Here is a 23518-nt window from a genome sequence, read left to right as displayed (position 1 = left end):
TTGTTGAATTTAGAAGTGAGCTAACCGTTGCATTAGGAAAGCTAAGGACAGTCCCCTGAAAGGATTCCCTCTGTCTGCCAAGATGTTCAAGAACAAAAAACCAGCTGCAACTGGCCCATTCTCCTGAGTGAGAGTTTCAGAAGCACTGAAGTGATTTAAGAGCGCAAGTCCAACTGGAAGTCAGTGGGACTTGTGCTCCTGAGTCACTCGGGCACATTTGAAAATCCCATCATCTGTTTTGAATTCTGCAAATGGAAATTCTGGCCTGTGCCTGGTAATGACCATCTTTTTTTGGGTCTTCTTGTAGGTACTCGTTTGCCTTGGGATGAGCAGTGGCTGATAGAATCTCTCTCCGATTCCACTATCTACATGGCCTTCTACACAGTTGCTCATCTGCTGCAAGGAGATAATCTGCGTGGACAAGGAGATTCTCCACTTGGCATCAGGTAAGGGGTACAGGTTGGTGGGGAATGGTATGTTTCAATGTATTTCCGCTCTGGCTCTTTCCAAAGGCATAACTTGTAGGCCGACTCTTCAGATCTGTGCTTAGAGCATTATATATAAATAGTAGCATAGATAAAGGCAGAGCCCCGATTTAGCAGAGCTTTTAGACTGGTAGTATTGGAGGAATTGGGAAGGACAGAAGGGAGTCCCTCCAAGGGCAGCTGAAGGAGGTCTGTTTGCAAGTAACCTTCTTTGCTCAGCACTTGCAGCCTTCAAATGGAAACTGCATGATATTTTGGTAACTGATTGACTGGTTTCACTGTGGCTCCTGCAAGTACTTCTGTGGTAGCTGCTAAAAATCTGCTTTGTAACTTCTTACAACCTCAGCAAATTGCAGCTGGTCCCCTTCTACATGCCTGCTTCTGGGGACAGAGTGGACAAGGATAGGTCTTGCTCTCGATCACAAATGAACCCACACTAGAAGCTGGCGGTTTTCTAAGAAACTGGGATTTTTACTATGCTGCAGCCAATATTTATTTGGAAGGCTTCTAGCTTTTTCTCCTCTCTCGAATCTGAAGGATGTTTGACATACCAAGGATAGGTTTCACTTTTGGGGTCTGGCTCATTTGGTAAGTGTCCTGTGAAAAGCAGTTGTGCTCGGATATTTGCCTGGTCTGCTCCATGACCTCTCAGATGGGGTGGCTGTGACCTGTGACTGATAGTTTGTGTTCAGTCTTCTCTTCAGGACAAGAACAGCCAAGTTTCCTGCCACTGCTACTCTCCCCTTTTGATGCTGGGGCTTTAGTTTAGCGTTTCATGTGTTCAGGAGAGTAGTTCACTTATGCATCCGAGAGAATAGAGAAAGGGGTGGAAGCTTCCTTCAAATGTTGGACGGAGGGATTGGAGGGGAGTGAGGAGAGGTATTCAGACGCTGCTGGTGGGGGGAGGGGAGCTGAGACCATTCATGGCTGAAAAGGAGGGTCCTTGGGGTTTCTACCTGTTCCTGGGCTTCGCAGTGGCCTTTTTGGGTCCTGCTCCCCAAGCCCGATCCTGGGCCCTGTGGCAGCTGCTTCAGTCCCTCTGGGTCTCATTCTCACACCTCCCATGTGCAAGTTTAAGGGGGGGCAGAGCCCTCACAATTTCCACTGCAGGGGCTCTAGCCTTTCTGGCCTCCCAGTTCTGTCACTCCTGTACACATCTGCTTTGGAGCCTCGTTTGATGCTTTAGTTAATCTGGAAAGGAATTCCAACATAAGGTACCTGCAACAAAAACTATTCTTAAGAAGCCTGGCAGGAATTTCATCTGACTCAAAGAACACATACATGAATTACATACAGAAGATATTTTTTGCACTAGGTATGTCTGGAAACAAGGTTTGAAGTGAGCAATCTGAATTGCATTGAATTTTAGATGCACCTGTAAATTGTGTGCTTTGCCTAATATAGAACATCTAAACATCCAAGGTTTGCAAAGCACTTTTTGCAGAGATTAACACTATTGTGTGGTAAATAAGGGATGTTTAGGGATCACTTCACCCTTTGCTACAGTGCAGCGATCTTTGGCATGAAACATAGCTGTTGAGTAACAGCACACATCTCTAACCTGAAAGTCTTTCAGCAATAATCCACCAGAACTAGAAATTTTAAAAACTTTGGGGAAATAAGAGCAGGTAGAGGCTAATAAACGTCAATGAAATCCCCACAAGAAATGGAGGATGAAATCCCCCATACAATAAGTGCCATGGGATCTTGAATGACTGCAGGTGACTGGAGCCTTGGCTTTGTATGTGATCTCTAAGACCGCACTTCAGGGTAGCACGTTTGTTCTAAAACTACTGTCGTTCTGCCTCTAATGTTTTATAGTATATGCCTTTCATAGTCAGAAAATGTTAATTGTGTGGGGATTCTGTCTCTTGGCCTGTGTTGGAAGAGTCTGGGAGTGCTTGCTATGGGGACGAAATACTCACTCTCTGAAGTGGGAGGTTGCCTTGTGTTGTTGAACAAGTAATTCCCTCACTCTTCTCTTCCTGCCCTCTCCGTGACAGTTAAGGGGAAGGGCTGAAACACGTGAAGGAGATTTAATCTTGTCCTCCACCAGAAGGATGGTAGCATGACTTGTGAATGACCCATGGCATAGAGGCTTGGGGAGGACTTAAATTCTGGTTCTGGGTTTTCAGGATAGTATTTAGGACACAAAGGATGCCCAGACAGGAATGGGGAAGAGATATACAATCAAGTTTCCAGGGCATTAAAGTGTTTGTATCCCCCTCACTTTTCAGGAGTCAAAGGACACTGTCAAATAGAGAGGGGTATGGCTGAGACAGGACATCCTGAGTTCTGAGCCTTGCTCTGACATCGACTCAGTTGTCTGTGTCCAAGGGTAGGTCCTCTATGGGTACATCTGCACTGTAAAAAAAAAACAAAAAAAAAAACAAAAAAAACCGAACAAACAAAAAACAAACAAAAAAAACCCTCTCCACAGCACTGAGTCTCAGAGCCTGAGTCAGATGACTCTCCCCTCATCAGGTGTCAGAGATTAAACTCCAGTCTGAGCAGGAATGTCTATGCTGCTATTTTCAGTCCCATAGTATGAACCTGAGTCAGCTGACCTGGACTCCGACGCTTGCTGCTGCAGTGGGGTGTTTTTTTTTAAAGTGTAGATGTACCCTCTGTGTTTCACTTTCATCACCTGTAAAATAGCAATAAGAGTAACTAGCTCATAGGGACTGTTGTGAGAATTCATTAGTTATTGTTTGTAGATCACTTTGAATTAGTAAAGTGCTAATTTTTGAATTATGTAGTGATAGGCCTCAGAATCAGATTTTGTTAAAAACATCCTGATTTTTAAAGAAAAACTAACTGTGTATGTGTGTGTGTGTCTTCTTTATTAAGACGTTAATATTTCTACGCAGGGCGCATCAGATGTCCAAAGAAGTCTGGGATTACATATTCTTCAGGACTGCTCCATTTCCCAAGACACCGATTCCAAAGCAAAAGTTAGACAAACTCAAGGAGGAGTTTGAATTTTGGTATCCTGTGGATCTAAGAGTCTCTGGCAAGGATCTTGTCCCAAACCATCTATCATATTATCTCTACAACCATGTAGCCATGTGGCCAGATCAAAGGTAAGTTTGGAAGCAATGTCAAGCAAGCGTGGAGATAAAACTACGAACGCTCCAGCCTTGGTATCTCCATCAATGGCTCTTGACAGAATGTTCTGTATTTGGGACTGGGTAATAGCATGTGTGTTTATTAGTGGGCTGCTTTGCAAGTATGCGTATATACCATCAAGACCAGTGGTTCCCATATTGTGGTATGTGAGCTTAATGTTCCATCCATTCACTTCTCAACAATTCCTTAAGAAAGTGATATGTGAACCAATAAAGTTTGGGAGCTGCTAATCAAGATCATAGCAGGAATGGGGCAAATTTCCTCTCTCAAGCATCCTTAGAGCTCATAAGCTTCTTCTATCAGCAAAGGTGTGTGAAACAACTGGCTTTATCCATTGCTACTGGTCCCTAATTTCATTGGCACTATATTTAAAATAAAAATGTAATTGAAGAGAGGAGAATGTGTGGGGGTAAGTGGAGTATAGTGTTGTTTTTTTTTAAGCTCTGTAGTGCATGTTTTGAATTGTAGTAGCAATAAGGCTTAGCACATGTACTGTAGCTCTGTTGTCTTCAAAGTGACAACATTAATCCTCAAGATCCCCAGTAGGTGCCTTTTTTGAAGGTTCCACTTAAAAACATGCCCATTCCTAACTGAAATCACTAGACTTTTGTTCTTTATTGAAGAAAAAATGTAATTGCTTTTTAAAATAAAAATACTCCATATTTTGTGTCTTCAAATGCAGAGACAAATGGCCTGTAGCTGTGAGAGCAAATGGACATCTCCTCCTGAATTCTGAGAAGGTACAGCAGTTTTTCATCTGTGATATTCTTGTGATGGTCAAGACAAGTAGAAACTCCTGGGCCCCCTTCAAAAATATCTTCCTGCAGATCAATCAGGGCAGCATTTAGCATGCTGATTACTTCCTCCCGTTAAATGCCTCAGTTACCCATCTTCCAAAGCAGGAGCCTGCCTTTCTTCCATTCCATCTGTCTAGGTTTTCTACTATAGTGTCTGACCATTGAATGGTTCTGCATAGATCAGGGGTAGGCAACCTATGGCATGTGCGCCAAAGGCGGCACGCATCCTGATTTTCAGTGGCACTCACACTGCCCGGGTCCTGGCCACTTGTCAGGGGGGCTCTGCATTTTAGTTTAATTTTTAAATGAAACTTCTTAAACATTTTAAAAACCTCATTTACTTTACATACAACAAGAGTTTAGTTATATATTATAGACTTATAGAAAGAGACCTTCTAAAAACGTTAAAATGTATTACTGGCATGTGAAACCTTAAATTAGAGTGAATAATTAAGACTCAGCACACCACTTCTGAAAGATTGCTGACCCCTGGCATAGATCATCAGCATACCTGATCCGATAATGCTTTGTAAGTTTACCTGAGGTATCTGCTTAATTCTCCCAGAGTTTCAGGATTACCTGCCTTTATGGGAGTGTTTCTTATGTCAGAATCTTAATTATAGTACTTTAAAGGTGCATTTCATTTTGAAGTGAAAATGGGGGGAAAAGGGGAAAGTTCATGCAGACAAAATTTGCTTTACTGAGTGTGTTTTGTCAAAGTGAATTAAATGTGGTATAATTGTCAAAAATGCCTAAATGACATAGGGAATGCCTACACTTCTGTCAGAATTGTGACTGCAGCACATGTAGAAATACTTGAGCTAACTTTGGTCTAGCAAACTTGATTAACAATAGCAGTACAGGCCGTATCGAGGACTGTTCATTTCCACCCAGGTCCCTAGGTATGTACTCAGGTGGCTAGCCTGTGCTGCTGCCCTGGCTTCGCTGCTGCCCTGGCTTCATTGCTGCTGTTCGAGCTAGCTAGATTAAAGATAGTTCAGCATGTCTATATGTGCTTCAGGCACATCTGTTTGCAGTGTAGATTGAGGCTGTGCCTACACTACAGAACCTATGCGGGTGTAGCCCCCTAGTGTAGATGCAACATATGCTGATAGATGGAGGAGTCCTGCCAGTGTAGAAACACCACCTGTGCAAACAATGTTGACAGAAGCCCATTATGGAAAACAGGAGACTGAATCAGGGACTGAGTTTGGGTGTCTTGTATGGTAATGCAGAGAGCTAAGTCCTGAGCAAGCCACAGGAATCTCTCTCATCTATCTTGGTTATCAATGATGCACAATCCTACCCTCTTAGGTGGGGACAGCTTGTTTTATTTGCATCTTTCCCCCTTTGTTTATCAGACTGAGCAGCATGAACGTGTCAGAATTTCTCTTGTCTGTCTTCTCTTTCAGATGTCTAAGTCTACAGGCAACTTCCTCACCCTGAGCCAAGCTGTTGACAAGTTTTCTGCAGATGGTAAGTGCCTGTTAACTTGCATTTGTTTTAGTGATGCTAAATTTTTGGGTGTGTCGTGCCATCTTCCAAGGAGTAATGGGTTATTTGCAGCTTTGATATTTGAATTGCAAAAAGTACAATGGTTATCGGCTGCTCTTGTCTGTGAATAGTCACTGAGCTCTTGTATCTGTAGGAATGCAGAGTACATGTTAATCCTGGCATTAGTTATCAGGGACTCTGGGTCCGTAGGAAGGATCTTTTTTTCCCATCAACTGCAAGGTTCTTTGGCACCTCCTTTCGGCATCCTTTCCTGTCGCAGGTCCCCTGCTGAGGCCCAGGGCCCAGATAGTGAATGAGAAAAGTGCAGAATTGTGCTGCTGTGCTAGACTCTCATTACTTTGCTCCCTCATACCCCTCTCTTTTTGGACATGTCCCCACCCAAAATCATTCCTGCCTCTTGGGACACAATGGTTTTTGTCCCCCTCACTCCTGTAACAAGGCGGTACGCTGCCCTCCTCACTCCAATCAACCAGATCCCTTTTGAGGCACTGCTTTCACTCACATTGACCACATGCAACACACGCTTGTCCTTCATAGGTGAGTGTTCTGTCTGCATTTTGCTGGCCCTCTGCATAAAAGACCAGTTAGGATTCAGGCAACCGCATTTACTAGTTGGCTGTGGAGCCAGACATGTTAGTTAATCCTGTCTCTCATTCCTCTAGGCATGCGTCTGGCACTGGCTGATGCTGGCGACACAGTTGAGGATGCCAACTTCGTGGAAGCCATGGCAGATGCTGGTATTCTCCGTCTCTACACCTGGGTGGAGTGGGTGAAGGAAATGATTGCAAATAGGGACAGCTTAAGAAGTGGGCCTCCCAGCACCTTCAATGACAGAGTCTTTGCCAGGTATCTCTCAGAATAAATATCTTTGTAGTTTTTAGCTTCTTATTGTGAGTCTAATTTTCACATTTGTTTGTTTTATGAAGCTATTTCTACAGAATAATGAATGCTTTAAAACAAACAAATGTCAGACTATTGTGTGATCCTGCCAGATCAGGGTCATTTATAAGGTCTCATTACCATTATCTTTAATTATTATTGGCATTATTATGTAAGTTGGACTGTGTGATGCTAATGTTTTCTCTTCTCTTTTTTTCTTCCTAGCGAAATGAATGCAGGCATAACAAAGACAGATCAAAATTATGAGAAGATGATGTTCAAGGAAGCTCTGAAAACGGGCTTCTTTGAATTTCAGGTAGGAGGCCTACTCTTCAGGGGGCAAGAAACCAAATATTGACATTTGTAACGTCATGTGGCTTTTTCTTTTGATACTGATGTCTCTGATTCCTATTTAATTGTACAGTTGAATCAGGGTCCGTATGGTGCTAAGAAACAGGAATAACTAAATTAAATAAGGATCTGAGGTCATGGTGGTCTGTTTGTGGCATAGTACTTCTACAGGAAGCAGCTGTGATATTGCAAATAGAGCCCTATGATCTTAGGTGAGCAATATGCAGCAGAAAAAGCACAAATGGTTAAAAAGTGTTTCCTTGCCTCAGCTTTTTTTAAACAAAAATAATATACATGAGAAATACAGAAAATACATCAGCAGAACTATTTGGAAATGGAATGTTTTTCAAAATGTTTCATAAGGTGTCAGCATTTCTCTAAAGTGTCTGCAGAACCATCTGATTTCACTTAATAATATCTTGTAGAGACTGCTTTACATGATTGACTTGTGATAGATCATATTTATTGCCTTTTTTCTTAGTACTTAATGGCATCTTTTATACGGGCCATCCAGAATGATAGCACCTAATATACAATTACAGTTATCTTTGACTTTTATGTCTGTGTCGATAGATGTCTTTTTTTTTTAAGAGCCATAATAATGTAAAACTACTATGTCCAATTGGCAGAAGTTCGTACTCTTCCATTCCCAGCTGTTTAAGAAAATATAGTTCTTTTAATAATCCATTATCGGATTCTAAGTAGTTTACATTTTAAAGACATATTAAAGCAAAGAAATTGGCTTTTTAAGAAATGTTTCTCCATGACAGCTGGAATGTTTAACGGTGGCTGTGCTGGCTGTGTTTCAGGCGGCAAAAGATAAGTACCGAGAACTAGCGATAGAAGGAATGCACAGGGACTTGGTCTTCCAGTTTATTGAAGCTCAGACCCTGCTGCTGGCTCCAGTCTGCCCTCATCTCTGCGAACATGTGTGGACACTGTTGGGAAAGGTACTATTATATAACTCAAGAATGCTTCTTTGAGACTCTACTTTTGGTCAGGTTAGTCACAGTAAGCATGCATGCTTCGTCAGCGCAAAGTCTGGGGCAAGAGAAAAATTAATATGCGTCATGAATAACTGAACTTTGACAGCATCATCAATCTATTTGAGTTGAAGGGACTGCCCCAGTTTTGGTTGTTAGTGTTTAAAATTTTAGGCCTCTATCAATATATGATATACACCTCTACCTCGATATAATGCGGTCCTCGGGAGCCAAAAAATCTTCCCGCGTTATAGGTGAAACCACGTTATATTGAACTTGCTTTGATCCACCGGAGTGCGCAGCCCCGGAGCACTGCTTTACCGCGTTATAGCTGAATTTGTGTTATATCAGGTAGCGTTATATCGAGGTAGAGGTGTACATATGAAGTGTATATTTGTGATACTTTTGTTATGTGAACTTAATAGGTGAGAAATTTGATGCTGGAGTGTTCAAGATGGAGCCTGATCTATAGATTATGTATAAGAATTCCCAGTTACCACTTTGAGGGTTGACAGGTTATTGTCCCAAGATCAGACCCAGTATTGTTAAAATTACTATATAGTTGCGAAGCCCGATGTACACAGTTGCAGCTCGGACTATAGGAACTCTTCTATATTTACAAATAGTTTATTAAAACATTTAGCACAGTCACAAACACTTTAACTCAGTAAGGTAGATAGCGATAATACAGAAAGTACAACTGAACATCCATACTTACACCATTCCTTGCAGAACAACCGGAAATCTTAGCCATTATCTTCCTCGTAATCATCACCTTCCTCATCTGCACCAGTGGCCATCATTCTGTCACCTCCCAAGAACTACATCTCTCTCTCTCTTCTCCTGCCCACAGCAGGGATGCCAGTTTTATAATATGCTATGCTGATGCTACCATATCTAATGCATATTCAGTAGGGGTTTCTCCCCTCTTCCTTATTTGTATTTCCTCCCCATACTAACGTTGAGGTATCCTTCTTCTATAGGTTAGTATATTAATGCTTTCAACTCATTATCATACATGTCAATTCGTTGCCATGGCACTCTTGTGTTTGAATGTTCTTTCCAAAACCTGGTGCTAGCTCATGTTTCTGTGGTTGGCTGATGTCATTATGGACAAAATCCCCCCTTACACTCTACTTCTAGTTTCCCAAAACATAGGGGTTACTGTTGGGCCGTTTATCTATGCCAAAGTTCATAGGCCTCGAGCCTCGTGCTAACTGCTGAAGACAATGTCTTACAGAATGCAAGCCTGTAGGTTCCTTGCATTACTACTGAATATAATAAAGGCAAGGCAGTGAATCATGTTTTCGCCCTGCTAGCCCTATGAGCTACAGAGGGTGTGTGTGTGTGTGTGTGTGTGTGTGTGTGTGTGTGTGTGTGTGTGTGTGTAAAGTGCCGTATTTGCTATAAAATTAATATTGGTGTGAGAAATGTAATTGTAGTTGATAATCTGTAGATGAAGGCTTTATCCAAAGCCTGTTGAACTCAATAGAAAGACTTGTATTGATTTCAGTGGATCTTAGATCAGGTTTGTGCTTAATACCTGGATGTCTTCCATATATAGATAGAGGAATTGTGTAAATGCATGTCATACAGCAAGGGAGTATGACAATGTGAACCTTGTATATGCGGCTATGTTTGCAAGGATGTTGTGTTAACATACATAATCTTAATGTGGTCATATGCCTCATTGTTATGAGGTGACCTAAAGTTAACCCAAATAACAATGTGGAGTTCATTCACTTAGTCATATAGCCAATATCCACCCTTGTGTAGGTAATTTAACAACCACAGAAGTAAATTTCAAGTTTGCATATGAAAAATTATGTAATGGTATAAACATGAGCATGTGTGTGTGGGCATTAATGCACTTTCACAAATGCATGCTAATTAGGAGTATATTTCTGTACTTCACAGCTGAATTATAGGGTTAGTGAGTTGGTGTACTGCGAAATTTAAACTCTTCATGTATCTCCTGACTGCTCAGTTTCCAATTAAAATACAATAGATAGAGAAGTCACCAGAATTTCTTGTCCATTAATCCCAATGCCTGTCATTTTCTTTGTTGACAGCCTGACTCCATCATGAAAGCTTCATGGCCAGTAGCAGGCCCAGTGGATGAAGTATTGATCCGTTCTTCTCAATACCTCATGGAAGCAGCCCATGATCTCCGACTGCGTCTCAAGAACTACATGGCACCCCCGAAAGGAAAGGTGAAATACACTAAGTCCCTTCTCCAAAAATGTATGTGAAAGTTAACAGATTCAGGGACTCTTCTGAGATGATACATATTTTCCCTCTTCTTTCTTTAGAAGGGTAGTAAGGAGCTGCCCCAGAAGCCATCCCATTGCACCATCTACGTGGCAAAGAACTATCCACTTTGGCAATATACCACCCTATCAGTTTTGCGCAAGCACTACCAGGTGATCTGCTTTTGTTGACACTTGTTGCAGTTCTCATATGCTCTCTATTTTTCTGTCCATGAAACAAAAGTTAGCTTGGCACTGAGGTATTTGAATGCAAGGAGAAATAGTTTTAACTTGCTTTATTATGCTCTTATAACTCGACAGGGGATTACAGTGTTCAGTAAAAATGGGTTTTGGCACATGATTGAATCCACAATATGACCTATAACTTTTGACATTTTAAAAATAAAGACTGGCCAGCATTCCATTACTTTTAATCTTTTTCACATGCATAGATTAGTAAAATATTCCCCTCCCCCGCAATAACGTTTTTGAGGAAATATTGCCTATTGTCAGACTAATTCTGCCTTATTATGCAAGGAGGTTTAGAAGCATCAGTTCTGGTACTTGGTGGGTATGGTATTCAGCAACTTTGCAGGAAATTTGCTGAAATGCAATCAATTCTTCTCTCTTGTAAGTAATACAGTGTAAGGAAATCTGGCTTAAAAGCAGCAGACCCTGCTTTGCTGAACAGCTAGAACTGATCCTGTAATTGTTATTGTGCATGAACAATTGTTCTACTCAGCCCTGACAAGTCACTATCATAATTGATAGATTGTAAAGTTGTGTTTTTCCACCCTCATCTGTAATACCATGGTTACATTTCACATATGGTTGGAAATGAACAAATGTTGGTATTCTGAGGGTAAACCAAATTGGAGTGAAGTATGCATTTTCTTCACATCAGGGTCCAAGTCTGCCATTAGATGCAGAGGTGCAATGGTCACCGCTGCCAGTGAAATTTGCAGAGCGAATATTTAATTGTGGAATTTGAACCTTAAAAAAAGAATGACCTAAGATACTGCAGCTTCACGTCTGCTTGAAGGAGAGTCTTTATTACACAAGATTAAAACATGTGGCGAAAATCCAGGCATACTTAATGTTATAGGTTTATGCGTGTTGCTTTACATAGTGAACAGAGACATTGGGTAACGTTTTCAAAAGTGCCTAAATCTCATTTTCGAAGTGATTTGACAATGGGACTCAGACTCTGAAGTCACTAAGGTGTTCTGAAAATATCCCTCGTCCCAGTCTCAAATAGCTTAAAATCTATGTGGCTGGGATAGACCGGATGCTTGGAGAAACACCGAGTTAGGAGAGTGAGGGATATACATCATAAGCAAATTGGTCGCCTGGGTGGCATATAGTCATGTTTTTTTTTCAAGCTTTTTTTAGGTTTACTTTTTAAAAGTTACTTAAAGGGACTTGGAAGATCGTTCCCCATGGGATTGTGGGAGCAGGTGGATTTTGAGGTGTGTGCACTGTAGGTGGAGGGAGGACATTACAGGCATATGAGGAGTGTGAAAGAAGGTGCGGCGGAAAATGGTAAATCCCTGTGGAGTGTGTTGATATTTGCTGTGCAGTCTTTAATGGATTGTTGTTCCATGTTGTAGATCAATGGAGGACAGTTGCCAGATAACAAAGTAATTGCTGGTGAATTGAACACCTTGCCGGAGCTGAAGAAATTTATGAAGAGGGTTATGCCTTTTGTTGCCTTGATTAAGGTAGGTGCCAGAGAACAGGACCAAGATAAGGACAAATTTTCAGTCGGGAATAAGAGAATTATCTGAAATGTAGGCAGTGCTATCGAATGGTTAGAGCATAGGCCTGGGTGTTAGGACTCTCTAGTCTATTCCTGGCTCTGCCTTACTCTGCCATTTTGGGCAGATCATTTAATCCCTCTCTGTTCAATTTCTTATCTGTAAAACAAATGATATATCCCCAAGAAGAAGAAATGGGGCTTTTTGTTGTTGTTAATAAAGCACTTTGAGACTCTTGGACAAAAGGTGCTGTGTAAATGCCTCCAATATGTATTGGCCTAAGTGAACTATGGACTAGTTGACACTCAGTAGCTTGCAACTAGAAAATTTATATGATTTGTGCCACACTGCTTCAAGTGTATCCCTCCTGCATACATCAAATGCATCATCTCTTGTTTGTGTTCTCGGAATGAAAACTGGAACAAGGTGGTGTTATGGGGACATTAAAAATTGTCTTAGCAGAATGCTTAGTATAGTTTAGAAGTTTGGCACAAATCTAGAGTTAGTTACTGGGCACTCAGTTTTTAAGAGTGCATCAGGGGATTGCTGATCTGGATTATTAGTAACGGAGTGTTACCAACTTTCACAATTGTATCATGAGTCTCAAGTTACTTAGGAATTTTCTTAAAGCCCCAGCTCCTTGTCATGTAATGTTCATGAGAGTCAGAAAAGTAAGCTTCTATCCCACATGGTGGCACAGAAAAGCTCGAACACAAGAACTTGGAATGCTCAAAAACCAAAAGATCAATAGAGTCCAACATTTATTATATTAAAAATCATGAGATTTTTAAAGCCAGTGTCCTGATTTTGGGGGCCTGACTCATGATTTTGGAAAGTTTGAATGGGGAATGTTGATGGTGAATAGAAGGGGCTAAGGCATGAGCTTGTGAAAATGTTACATTTTTTTCTAAAATAAACTAGAAGATGTTAACTTTTTTTTTTTAAACACATGGAAGCAACGTTATTCACTTAGTAGAGCAGTGAGTTTTATTGCACCATACAAATGCAGGCTCGTTCTTTCCATGTGCATCCAGCACTAATCTAATTACCCCCTTCTGCTGAAGCACACAATGTTCAGAGAAATAGAATGGGTAAGACCAGCTATAAAGCTCCCTGCTGACTATTCTCCTGGGCCAGTATCTGCTGCATTAAAACATGCCAGGGGATATGGCATCCTTTTAAGATTAAACTAGTTTAATTCTTCCATCCCATATATAAAACACACCATATGGCTTTTAGGGATTAAGGGGAGAAGATTTTGTTAGGGAATGTTCTGCTTTCTTGATGCTGCAGAACTCCATTGATGTAGATGCTGGAGCTGTTGTCTGTCTTGCTTTGGCTCCAAAAAGTCACAAGGTTCTGCTGTTTAGTGTTTTAACTGTTCAATGTGTCTCCTATACTGAAACAAGCCTATATTTAAAGATCCTATCTGATGCGAGGAGGCTGGCACAAACTAGATGGCTTGCCTTCATCATGAGCTTTAGTCATGCTTACCACTTCACCTCCCTACGCATAAGGCTTATCAGACAGGCTCAGCATGTATGTTTTGAAGCAACAGTAGATAGCAGTTACATAACGAGACCTAGAAACATCCAGCCCAGATTTTTAATTTCCTAGGCCAGTGGTTCTCAACCAGCGGTACACGTACACAGATGTCTTCTGGGGGTACATCAACTCATCTAGATATTTGCCTAGTTTTACAACAGACTACATAAAAAGCACTAGTGAAGTCAGTACAAACTAAAATTTCATACTGACAATGACTTGTTTATACTGCTCTATATGCTAACTATACACTGAAATGCAAGTACAATATTTATATTCCAGTTGATTTATTTGATTTATTTGATTATATGGCAAAAATTAGAAAGTAAGCAATTTTTTCAGTAGTAGTGTGGAGTGACACTTTTGTATTTTTATGTTTGATTTTGTAAGCAAGTAGTTTTTAAGTGAGGTGAAATTTGGGGGTACGCAAGACAAATCAGAATCCTGAATGGGATACAGTAGTCTGGAAAGGTTGAAAGCCACTGGGCCAACATGCTATGCTCAGAAGTAGATTATTCAGCAACTTCATTGTACAAAAGATATTTCTTATGTTGTTGTTTCCATTAAAGAAAGGTTTTCTAATTTACAAACTGAAGCAAATTACTGATAGTTTTTTAAGTTTCTTGGATATTAAAAAAAATGTATAAAAACAAATTCTCAATGAAGCAGAAAGCCACGACCACCTGAAATTTGATCTCATTAGACGTTAAGGGAACAGTGCTCAGTTTGTGAAAGAAAGAGAGGGGCTGGAGCCTTAGCTTTGAAAAGGAAGTTCTGTTTTGTTCTCATTAGAGATTTCATACATAGGAGATGACATGCTGGCCCCTTTTGAAGTCAATGGAAAAAAATCCCATTGATTTCACCGTGGCCCCGATTTCACCCATTGTGTGTGTTAAATTAAATGTTGGAATTTTGAGTAACTGTGCTTTAATATACAAAGTACTTTTTTTCTATGAAGAACTTATGTCCAATTTCTGCCTGCCTGTCTCAAACTAGGTCATCAACTGGACTTCCTACTGTGAAGCAGCAGAAAAATGGCAGCTTACTGACAGTGTCCTACAGTTTGCACATTTAAAGAGAGAGTGAAATGTTCACAGCTGTTTCTATATACTTTTCCAATTCTATGTTAAAACGCATTCTTGCTTTTAAAAGAACATTTAGCTGTACAAATAGTGGAGCTGAGGTTCGCTTCCCCTTCCATCAGTGTCAGTATCTCGCTGTAGAAACAGCCATTTCACTGTCAATTATAACTACTGTACTATAGTGCGTGGTGAAATTGTTGCCAGCAAAGAGCTCTCACAGCGAATAGCCTGGTCTACTCAAGACTGATGCAGCTAGAGCGTGTAGCTTCCCAGTTTTCTCTTCATTTACAACCGGGGAGAGTTTTAATCGAAATTTCCCTTCTTTTGACATGACAGGAAAATCTGGAAAAGAAGGGTCCACGTGTTCTTGATCTGGAGCTGGAATTTGATGAACGGGCCGTGCTCCTGGAGAATATAGTCTATTTGACAAATTCCCTGGAGGTTCGTATTCATTTGGGGGCATATTTTATTTGACCTTTATTGGAGTATCTGGAAGCCCAACACTTGCTGAGATTTTAAGCCTATCTAAATTCATTTCTGACTTGGGATGACCATGAATGTTTAATGTTTTTATCAACACTGACACGCACACTAACACAAAAAGCAGAGTTTGCTCTTATTGAGAGATTCTTTTCGTATGTACAGTGATGACCTCAGTGGTAACCCAGCTCTGAAGAGCCAGTTCTCTCTGGAATTGTGTCTGACAGAAAGTCAGTGGGAAAAGGGTCTTTGCCGGTGAACAGTGGAAAACGTCAGACAATATTCTGGCTTACTCAAAAATTACAGATAATCAGCCTCTTCCATGGGCAGAGCCATAGAGGGCTGTTCCAAGGGATGCCAGTGAGCATAGTCAGAATTCTGATGCTGTTACAGCTTTTGATCTTGCCATGGCAACTATGTCATCTCCTCAATCTCCATGCCAGGGCATTTAGAGCTAGACTGTGGTGCATGCTACTTTTACAGTGCATGCAGATGCCAATTTGGGAAATTGAAGGGGAAAGCCTAGGCGCAGTTACAGAAAATAACTTATTTCAGGATTTCTAATCTCATGATATTTAGATGTAAAGCAATTGAATGCCTCACTTTCTATTCTGTAATCTATGCAGTCGGTGAGCGTAGCTACGTTTTGAATTCAATCCTCTGAGCAAGATCACCATGCTGGCAATAGTATGCTATCAACTTTTAAGTTTGCTGTTCCTGTTGTTCTTTGTTTTGCCTTTTATCAATGGGGATTGCCTTCCTCTGTACTGTAGAAACAAATCTACTTCAGTGGCCTGGTATCTCTCATTAATTCAGAGGGGATGATAGTACTTTTATTTCTTCTTTCCCAATGCACCAAAGCTGGATCATATCGAAGTGAAATTTGCTTCCGAAGCAGACGATAAAATAAAAGAAGATTGCTGTCCTGGAAAACCTTTTTCTGTGTTCAGAATGGAAGTAAGTTCAGAAATCCAGAGGCATTGGAAATACAGGGTACATCATTAACTAATTTAAAAAATAAAATGCACTGGAGGGCTAGATGGCTCAGGGCACTTTGTGACAGGACATGCTGGTTCATGTTAAGCTAAAATGGGTAAGGACTAAATTGTTGTTATCTTGCTATCCAGGAGCTTGTGATATACGAGTTTGTTCTCAGTCCAGTTCCCAGTGGATATGATTGCACAGCATAAATATCCATCCCCCTACTTGCACCTTGATCGGCGTTTCTGCCGAAAAAAGCCACAGACTGGATGTGTGTGGAGACTAAACTACCTTTTCATGTCTATAAGTGAGCCCTCTGGTTAAGGGCCAAAGCACATTGACAGGGTAATGATGGGGTTTCAAGTTATGTGATCAGTAGAAAAACCTCTCCTGTTGTCGATCCAACACCTTTCACAAGCACTGAATTAACTTAAAGAAGTGATGCTTGTTTTGTTCTTTAGATGTAGAATTTAACATGACTGTGATTGTGTCTTAAGTTGACTTTCAGTAGAACCTCTCTAACTTACACTAACTGGGAGACTCATCACAGATGACTGAATTTGGAGGAAACTTCCCCTCCCTCCTCCCCTCCCCTCCCCCCCCACTCACTCACTCGCACACAAGTGCACAAGAATAACGCTTGCTAGAGAGGGGTGGATAATCTTGTGGCTAAAGCACAGGGTCAAGTCTTGGGAGTACAGAGCCCTGGGTTCTATTCCTGGCTCTGTCATGAAAATCCTGTGTGGGCTTGGGCAAGTCTTGCTTCACCTCTCTCTGTCTGAAAAATGGAGCTATTACTCACCCTATCTATTGAGGGTATTGCAAAGCTCAGGGTCTAAAAAGGAATTTGAGCTCCCACATGGAAAGTGCTATTGTTGATTTGATGCATCCCAAAATGTGCTGTGATTTTGATTATGATAACTGCAATAATGTACTACTGTTTTGCATTGCATTTTGTGAAAACTTAACAAATGCCTGTAAATTGAGACCTCATTACACCTCTCTGTAGTGAAATCTTTGAGAGGTAGAGTGAATAATAAGGCATGGAGCTCAGTGAAGTTCACCGTAATGCTACCTTGTACCAATCCTTCAGCTAGTTATAATAATTTAATATGGCTATCTGGATATCTTAAAAGCAAAACACTTGAGTGTATTTAAAGAAACAGTAAGCATTGTTATACATATGCTGTAGCTTATTTTTTTAGGTCTGTGATGGTGCTTGCATCCATCCACTGGTATTAAGTATTTCTGAATAAAAGGTTTTCTTGTCCATCTAGAATGCAGTTGGATGCCAGACATTTCTCTTTGTTCCCTTGCTGGTTGCATGCTTCCTGTGCAATTCTACCCACAAAAAGCATGATTTAAAAAAAATTGTTTATTCTTAATTTCTTACAGCCCAGCATATCTCTATTTTTGGTGAACCCCCAACCATCTAATGGCCACTTCTCTACAAAAATTGAGGTCAGGCAAGGAGATGGTAGAGATGCAATAATCAGGCGTTTAATGAAGGTGGACAGAGGAATCAAAGGTAAACGTTGGTTTGGAAGTACAGATATCACATTTCAACCAGGCAGTCTCTGAACAATTGTGTAGTTTCTCGAATTCCCAGGAGACATTGGGAATCAGGAGGCAGCTTGGCAGGTCTTCATTATCAACAGGAATCTCTTTCTGAAATTTGGCCTGTTTTAATAATTGCTTAGTAAGAAGCCAAGAGCTCTGTGCTCAGTGAATGTGAATACGGGATAAAGCATGGTGCACACTCCTTTTGAGGTGTAAAATTACAGAAGCTGAGGCATTATTGACAAGCAAATGAGTGTGCCTCTGATATGAACCCTTAATATGCACTGTCTTCCCTCCTTGGGGTACGTCCAGACTACCTGCCGGTTTGGTGGGTAGCGATCGATCTATCGCGTCTTGTCTAGATGTGATAGATCGATCCTCGAACGCGCTCCCGTCGACTCCGGAACTCCACCACTCCACCAGGGCGAGCGGCGGTAGCGGAGTCGACGGGGGAGCCGCAGCTGTTGATCCCGCGCCGTGAGGACGGGAGGTAAGTCGAAATAAGATATGTCGACTTCAGCTTCGCTATTCCCGTAGCTGAAGTTGTGTATCTTACATCGCCCGCCCCCCCCCCCCCCCGTGTAGACCAGCCCTTGGTTAGTCCTTTATTATCCACCAAAAGAGCCACTTACTCTCTCTCTCAGTGATTTGCACAGTGGATGTGTTCTTGTGCCAGGGATTCCCAAAGGGGGGTTTAATGGTCCAATAGTCTGCTATATGGAGCTTCTTCCAGGAGGGTGAGGGCCTCTTAGGTTAGAGCCCTCTGAAGAGAATTGCCGGATTGCAATTTATTTTCTGTTTAGACATTTAAAATGAATTCATTGCGGAGAAGGTGCCAGATGGACATTTCAAAGCTTTTCTTTATCCTGCGAAGCTTCTCTACACCCCATATCCTTACCAATACCCAATCTACAGATATAATCTGTAGGGGGGGGGAGCTCTTTGTCACAGTACATCTCCTCCTTAAGCCACTCTTTTAAGACAGTTGACATGAAGGCCAAACAGTGCCAACTACAATAGCATGATTTATAATGTGAACACTTGTCCTCTAAGAACCTAGACAGAAGCCGTTAGTTCATTTCAAATAGGGACCACTGAAAAATTGCCCCAGTGGTCTATCAGTCACTATTGACCTCTGCTAAATTGGAACCAGTGACCTAAATGTGAAAGGCTCAGTATTCCATTACGAGTCCCCTGAGCCATCCATTCCCTCCCATTTCTTAATACACTGAATGCCTTGTTTTAAATTTCAGACTCTCTAGTGTTAAAAGAAATAGGGGATAAGTACCAGCAGAAGCTTTCTGAAAGCACTTAAAGTTCATTGGCAGTAATGAGCTGCAGTGTGAAGGCATTAAGACAAATGCGTTTTGTCACCCAGGAGCCAGAGTCTGCAGGTAAACTGCTATAAATTCTGTTCCCCCCCCTTAGAACAGCTGAAGTGGTAGCTGTGTCACATAAACATCAAAAGGTTATATGCAGGTGCTGCAACCTCCTGTAGCAGCTCAGGGTGGTTTTCAACAATGAAAAATTGGGTCATGGTAAAGTTAATGTGTGTTAAACAAAACCAAAAAACCCCTGGACTCTATGCAAATATGAATGTGCCCATCTCGAATTCCCATTGTGCTAGGCTTGTGTGGTTTCCTATTTAGAGAAATTATCTCCAAAGTAACCTCCACAAACTTTCTCTTGGAGACTTCCAAGGTTGCTGCTGATATTCATGTGATTCAGTGTCTGTTCTTGCTTCTTTGCTTTCCAGACATTATAGCCTTGTGTCCTGTTGTTTGACTTCTGCCTTATGTTGCAATATAGCATCCCCCCATTGTAAGTGCCAGAGGGGCCGCATGCATAAATAAAACGGAGGAAAGGAAACCCTGTGTTCTCCTGCCGACTCTGCCATTGACTTACTGTATGGTCCTGAGCAAATTCCTTAGCACATTTGAGGTACAGAGAGGCTAACGGTACAATGGGGATAATAGCTGTTTCTCACTGGTGCTGTAAGGGTTGATTTGATTAATATTTTTATAGTGCCTTAACAATGAAAGTGCTTTGTAAGTAGCATAATTTCAGAGGTCATGTGGGCAGCATTTTTTTAGCGGTTACATTATCCTTTTCATTTTCAGCTAAAACAAGTATTTTTCTCCAGCTTACATTAATAAATTTATTTGTTTAGCAGTTCCTAGTTTCTCCTTAATCACTTGCTAAAGAACGCCTTACTGGAGAATACTGTGGCCATCAAACACATTGTTGGAAAAATGTTACATTTCAGGCTAGTATGTTGAAGGGTAACAGTTTTCCTAAAGGGACAGCAGCTTTTCTTTGCCTGGAGACTTCGCTAATTCCAGAGCCAGACAAGGAAACCTCAAGCAGTGCAGACTGGCAACCAGATATGAAATGAAAACTGGACTTGGTCTACAGGCTTGTAACACCAAGGCTGCTTTTGTTTCCATGTGATTTAACAGCTTTCATTTGTAGTAATGCTTATCTCAAGAACAAAGAGACAATTTTATAGTGATGTATAGGGAAACAGTACTTTAAAAAAAAATGCTCCAAGGAAGGAGTACATGGTAATGTGCATGGCAAAGCACAAACAGAAAGGACTCATACACACCGTTAACTAGAGCAGTTGTTCTCAAAGCCGGTCTGCCGCTTGTTCAGGGAAAGCCCCTGGAGGGCCGGGCCAGTTTGTTTACCTGCCACATCCGCAGGTTTGGCCGATCGTGCCTTCCACTGTCCGCAGTTTGCGGCTCCAGGCCAATGGGGGCTGCAGGAAGCGGCGTGGGCCGAGGGCCATGCTGGCCACCCTTCCTGCAGCCCCCATTGGCCTGGAGTGGCAAACCGCGGCCAGTGGGAGCCGCGATCGGCTGAGCCTGTGAACACAGCAGGTAAACAAACTGGCCTGGCCCGCCTGGGCTTTCCCTGAACAAGCAGCTGCCCTAGTTTGAGAACCACTGAACTAGAGTTCTGCAGACTAGCAGTTTGAAATGAATGAAAACAATAGAGAGAATAAATCAATGATTCTTCCAGATCTTTGTTGCTTCTAGGAGATATCACTGTTAAGCAAGTACCTGAGGAGTTTCTGTCTGATGAAGGCTAATGGTGAGAGAGAGCTTTATTCGACAATTAGTTTCTGGGCTTGTTAGTAAAGCTCTTGAGATGTGAATTTGTTGTTTGTGGTCTGTAATAGCTGCTGAAAAAGCAGCTAGTGTCATTCAGTGCTGAGCTTTAGGAATTGGGACTCCTAGGTTCTGTTCCCAATTCTGCTAGCAACTTGCTTTGTGACCAAATTGTATAACCTCTGTGCCCATTGGTAAAATGGTCATAATACATATCGCATATGGCTTGAGGCTTAATTGGTGTTTATAAAGTGTTGTGCGTTTCTTTGAAGAAAAGTGCCTTAGAAGGGCCCATTATTAATTAAAGATCTCCATTCTGGTTAGTTTGGGTGAAACCCAAACCTGGGTATAGACTCCTGTGACCTGAGAATTGTTAATTCTTTTGTAGAGCTCTCTAAAGTAAAACTAATGCGATTTGATGATCCTGTGCTGGGCCCCCGTCGTGTTCCTGTGCTTGGAAAAGAAGATGCAGAGAAAACGCCCATTTTAGAGCAAGCTGTCTTCCACCTTGACCTGGCTGAGAAACGGGTTCGCATAACCGAGAACGGGCTGACAGCGGATATCGGCGACACAATTGTCTATCTAATTCATTAATTTGTGGACTACACTAGCTTGATCCAGGGTTAATATGATATTTTAAAACTCCAGAATGGCTTTGAAAACATCTGTAATGGACCAAGATAACTGTCATTTCTTAAAAGAAATGTGTTGCACGCCCCCAAAATCTTTTAAACATGGGTATAATAAACATTTTCTTCCTTCCCCTTGGCTCTTCTTGAAAGAAATAATTTCCCCAAATGCTGAGACAGCAAATTCACCTTTTTCAAGAGCTTCTTAGCTTTTTGGTATTAGACAAAGCTTTACGTGGTATTATTCTTGTCAGCTAGATACTGATTTCTGTACATAGAAGGTGATCAGCTCTCTCATGGATAGATTGATAAGAATAATAGAAAGTGGAAAAATTGCATTTACTTACATTGTCTGATGACTCTTTCAAAGATTGTGGTCAGGCTTTAAGCATAATGCAATGGATTTTTATATGGACCTGTAGCTCAGAAGGAATTGCGTAATGAGGACCCCTCAGTGAAAGCATACATGGAAGTTTCCTCATTGAATATAAAATATAATAGGCAAGCATTGATACTAAGAATTGAGATGTACCTCAAGCAAGGTGCTGTTAGTTGAGGCCTTCCACTTTACTCTGTTCTTAAAATTGTTTGTAGAACTGTTTTTAAGTGGAGAGATGAAGTGTCCTTTTCCTAAACAGTTTCAGTTTGAACTATCCTGGCTTTTGGTATTCCAGGACTACCAAATTGTTTTTTTAAAATGAGCTGTTCTAACATAAGGCACCAACAGTACTGTAAAGTATGTTCAGCTCATCTAGAGAGAAGCGTCTATATTTGACTTGAGGATCAACACACACTGCTTCAGAAGTCTTACACATACAAAATTTGCCTATGCAGATTTATATTTAAATAAAGGTCACTGGTGGCAGGCAGAACTGGGATAGTTTGTTCTGTACAATCAGTCTTTGACTGAGTTTCACAACTTCTGATACTGCACTTCGCTTAGCATGTTACCAAGGGAAGATCAAATTTATAATGGGGGTGAAAATAAAGGGAATAGTGTATTAGTCTAAGGGCAGGTCTTCACTACCCGCCGGATTGACGGATAGCGATCGATCTATCGGGGATTGATTTATCACATCTAGTGTAGATGCGATAAATTGATCCCTGATCGCTGTGCCGTCAACTCCGGAACTCCACCACTGCCGAGAGGCGGAAGCAGAGTCAACAGGGGAGCGGCGGCAGTCGACCCCGCACTGTGAGGACGTGAGGTAAGTCGATCTAAGATACATAGACTTCAGCTATGCTATTCTCGTAGCTGAAGTTGTGTATCTTAGATCGATTTCCCCCCCCCAGTGTAGACCAAGGCTAAGAACTCTCATTATGATTGTAAATATTGCCATGTCGTTTTCCTCGTCTCCTGTTTCATTGTCCCATCTTATGATATGTATTTTTAATGTACATGATGTGCCCTCTCACCATGGAGTGTGCATATACAAATGAAATTAGACCTACGTTATTTGCCTCTATAGAGAGAACTAAAGCAAAATACCAATAAACCTCCACCAACATAAACAAACATTCCTTTGCCACTAATCCTTCCACAGCCCCACCAAGAAATGTTTGAGAAATAGGCCTTGTCTTGATCCCTAAAGATCCACCCTCACACCAGTGGGGGAAAATAAGTTCCATAGCTGAGGGCCACCCACTGAGCATGCCTGGCCCGCAGGGATTGTTAGCTTGAAGTCAGCTACCACTGCAGAATTTGAGGAAGAGGCTCTACTTCAGCTACACCCGGCAAAGCCTTGAATTGAACCCAGGAGCCAATACCGTTGTTTTAGAACGGGTGCCATTTGTTCTCTCCATCTATCACCAGCTGATATAGCAGCAGAGAGTAACTAATGATCTCAGCTATCATAGATGAACTCTATAGCTCCCCTCTTTACAAGTCAGCAGGGGGGAGTGAGTCCAACGTGTAAGGTCACTGGCAAAGATCCTCTAGAACCTCAGTCAGTGAGACTGTCCCAGTCTCTGTTAATCTTATCC

The 23518-nt window shown here is 41.5% G+C and overlaps 1 protein-coding gene across 2 annotated transcripts in view; it reads left to right on the top strand.

Annotated features, from left to right (window-relative positions):
- LARS1 (leucyl-tRNA synthetase 1) overlaps positions 1 to 22407 on the top strand; it is a 51403-nt gene extending 28996 nt beyond the window's left edge. The window contains exons 19-32 of one of the 2 annotated variants that reach the window (XM_034778971.1): positions 308 to 446; positions 3356 to 3568; positions 4297 to 4354; positions 5824 to 5887; positions 6589 to 6772; positions 7031 to 7121; positions 7966 to 8106; positions 10212 to 10352; positions 10452 to 10562; positions 11999 to 12109; positions 15109 to 15213; positions 16114 to 16209; positions 17629 to 17761; positions 21295 to 22407. In XM_034778971.1, the coding sequence (XP_034634862.1) occupies positions 308 to 446; positions 3356 to 3568; positions 4297 to 4354; positions 5824 to 5887; positions 6589 to 6772; positions 7031 to 7121; positions 7966 to 8106; positions 10212 to 10352; positions 10452 to 10562; positions 11999 to 12109; positions 15109 to 15213; positions 16114 to 16209; positions 17629 to 17761; positions 21295 to 21500 (1793 nt within the window). In that variant the 3' untranslated portion in view covers positions 21501 to 22407. The remainder of the gene's footprint in view (positions 1 to 307; positions 447 to 3355; positions 3569 to 4296; positions 4355 to 5823; positions 5888 to 6588; positions 6773 to 7030; positions 7122 to 7965; positions 8107 to 10211; positions 10353 to 10451; positions 10563 to 11998; positions 12110 to 15108; positions 15214 to 16113; positions 16210 to 17628; positions 17762 to 21294) is intronic. The other variant, XM_034778972.1, reaches the window with a different exon arrangement.
- The last annotated feature ends 1111 nt before the right edge of the window (positions 22408 to 23518 follow it).

Source organism: Trachemys scripta, chromosome 8 (assembly GCF_013100865.1).
Source record: "Trachemys scripta elegans isolate TJP31775 chromosome 8, CAS_Tse_1.0, whole genome shotgun sequence".
In the NCBI taxonomy this organism is placed as follows: Eukaryota; Metazoa; Chordata; order Testudines; family Emydidae; genus Trachemys; species Trachemys scripta.
The sequence above is the reverse complement of the archived record's forward strand: the minus strand, read 5'-3'. Positions and strand labels throughout refer to the sequence as shown.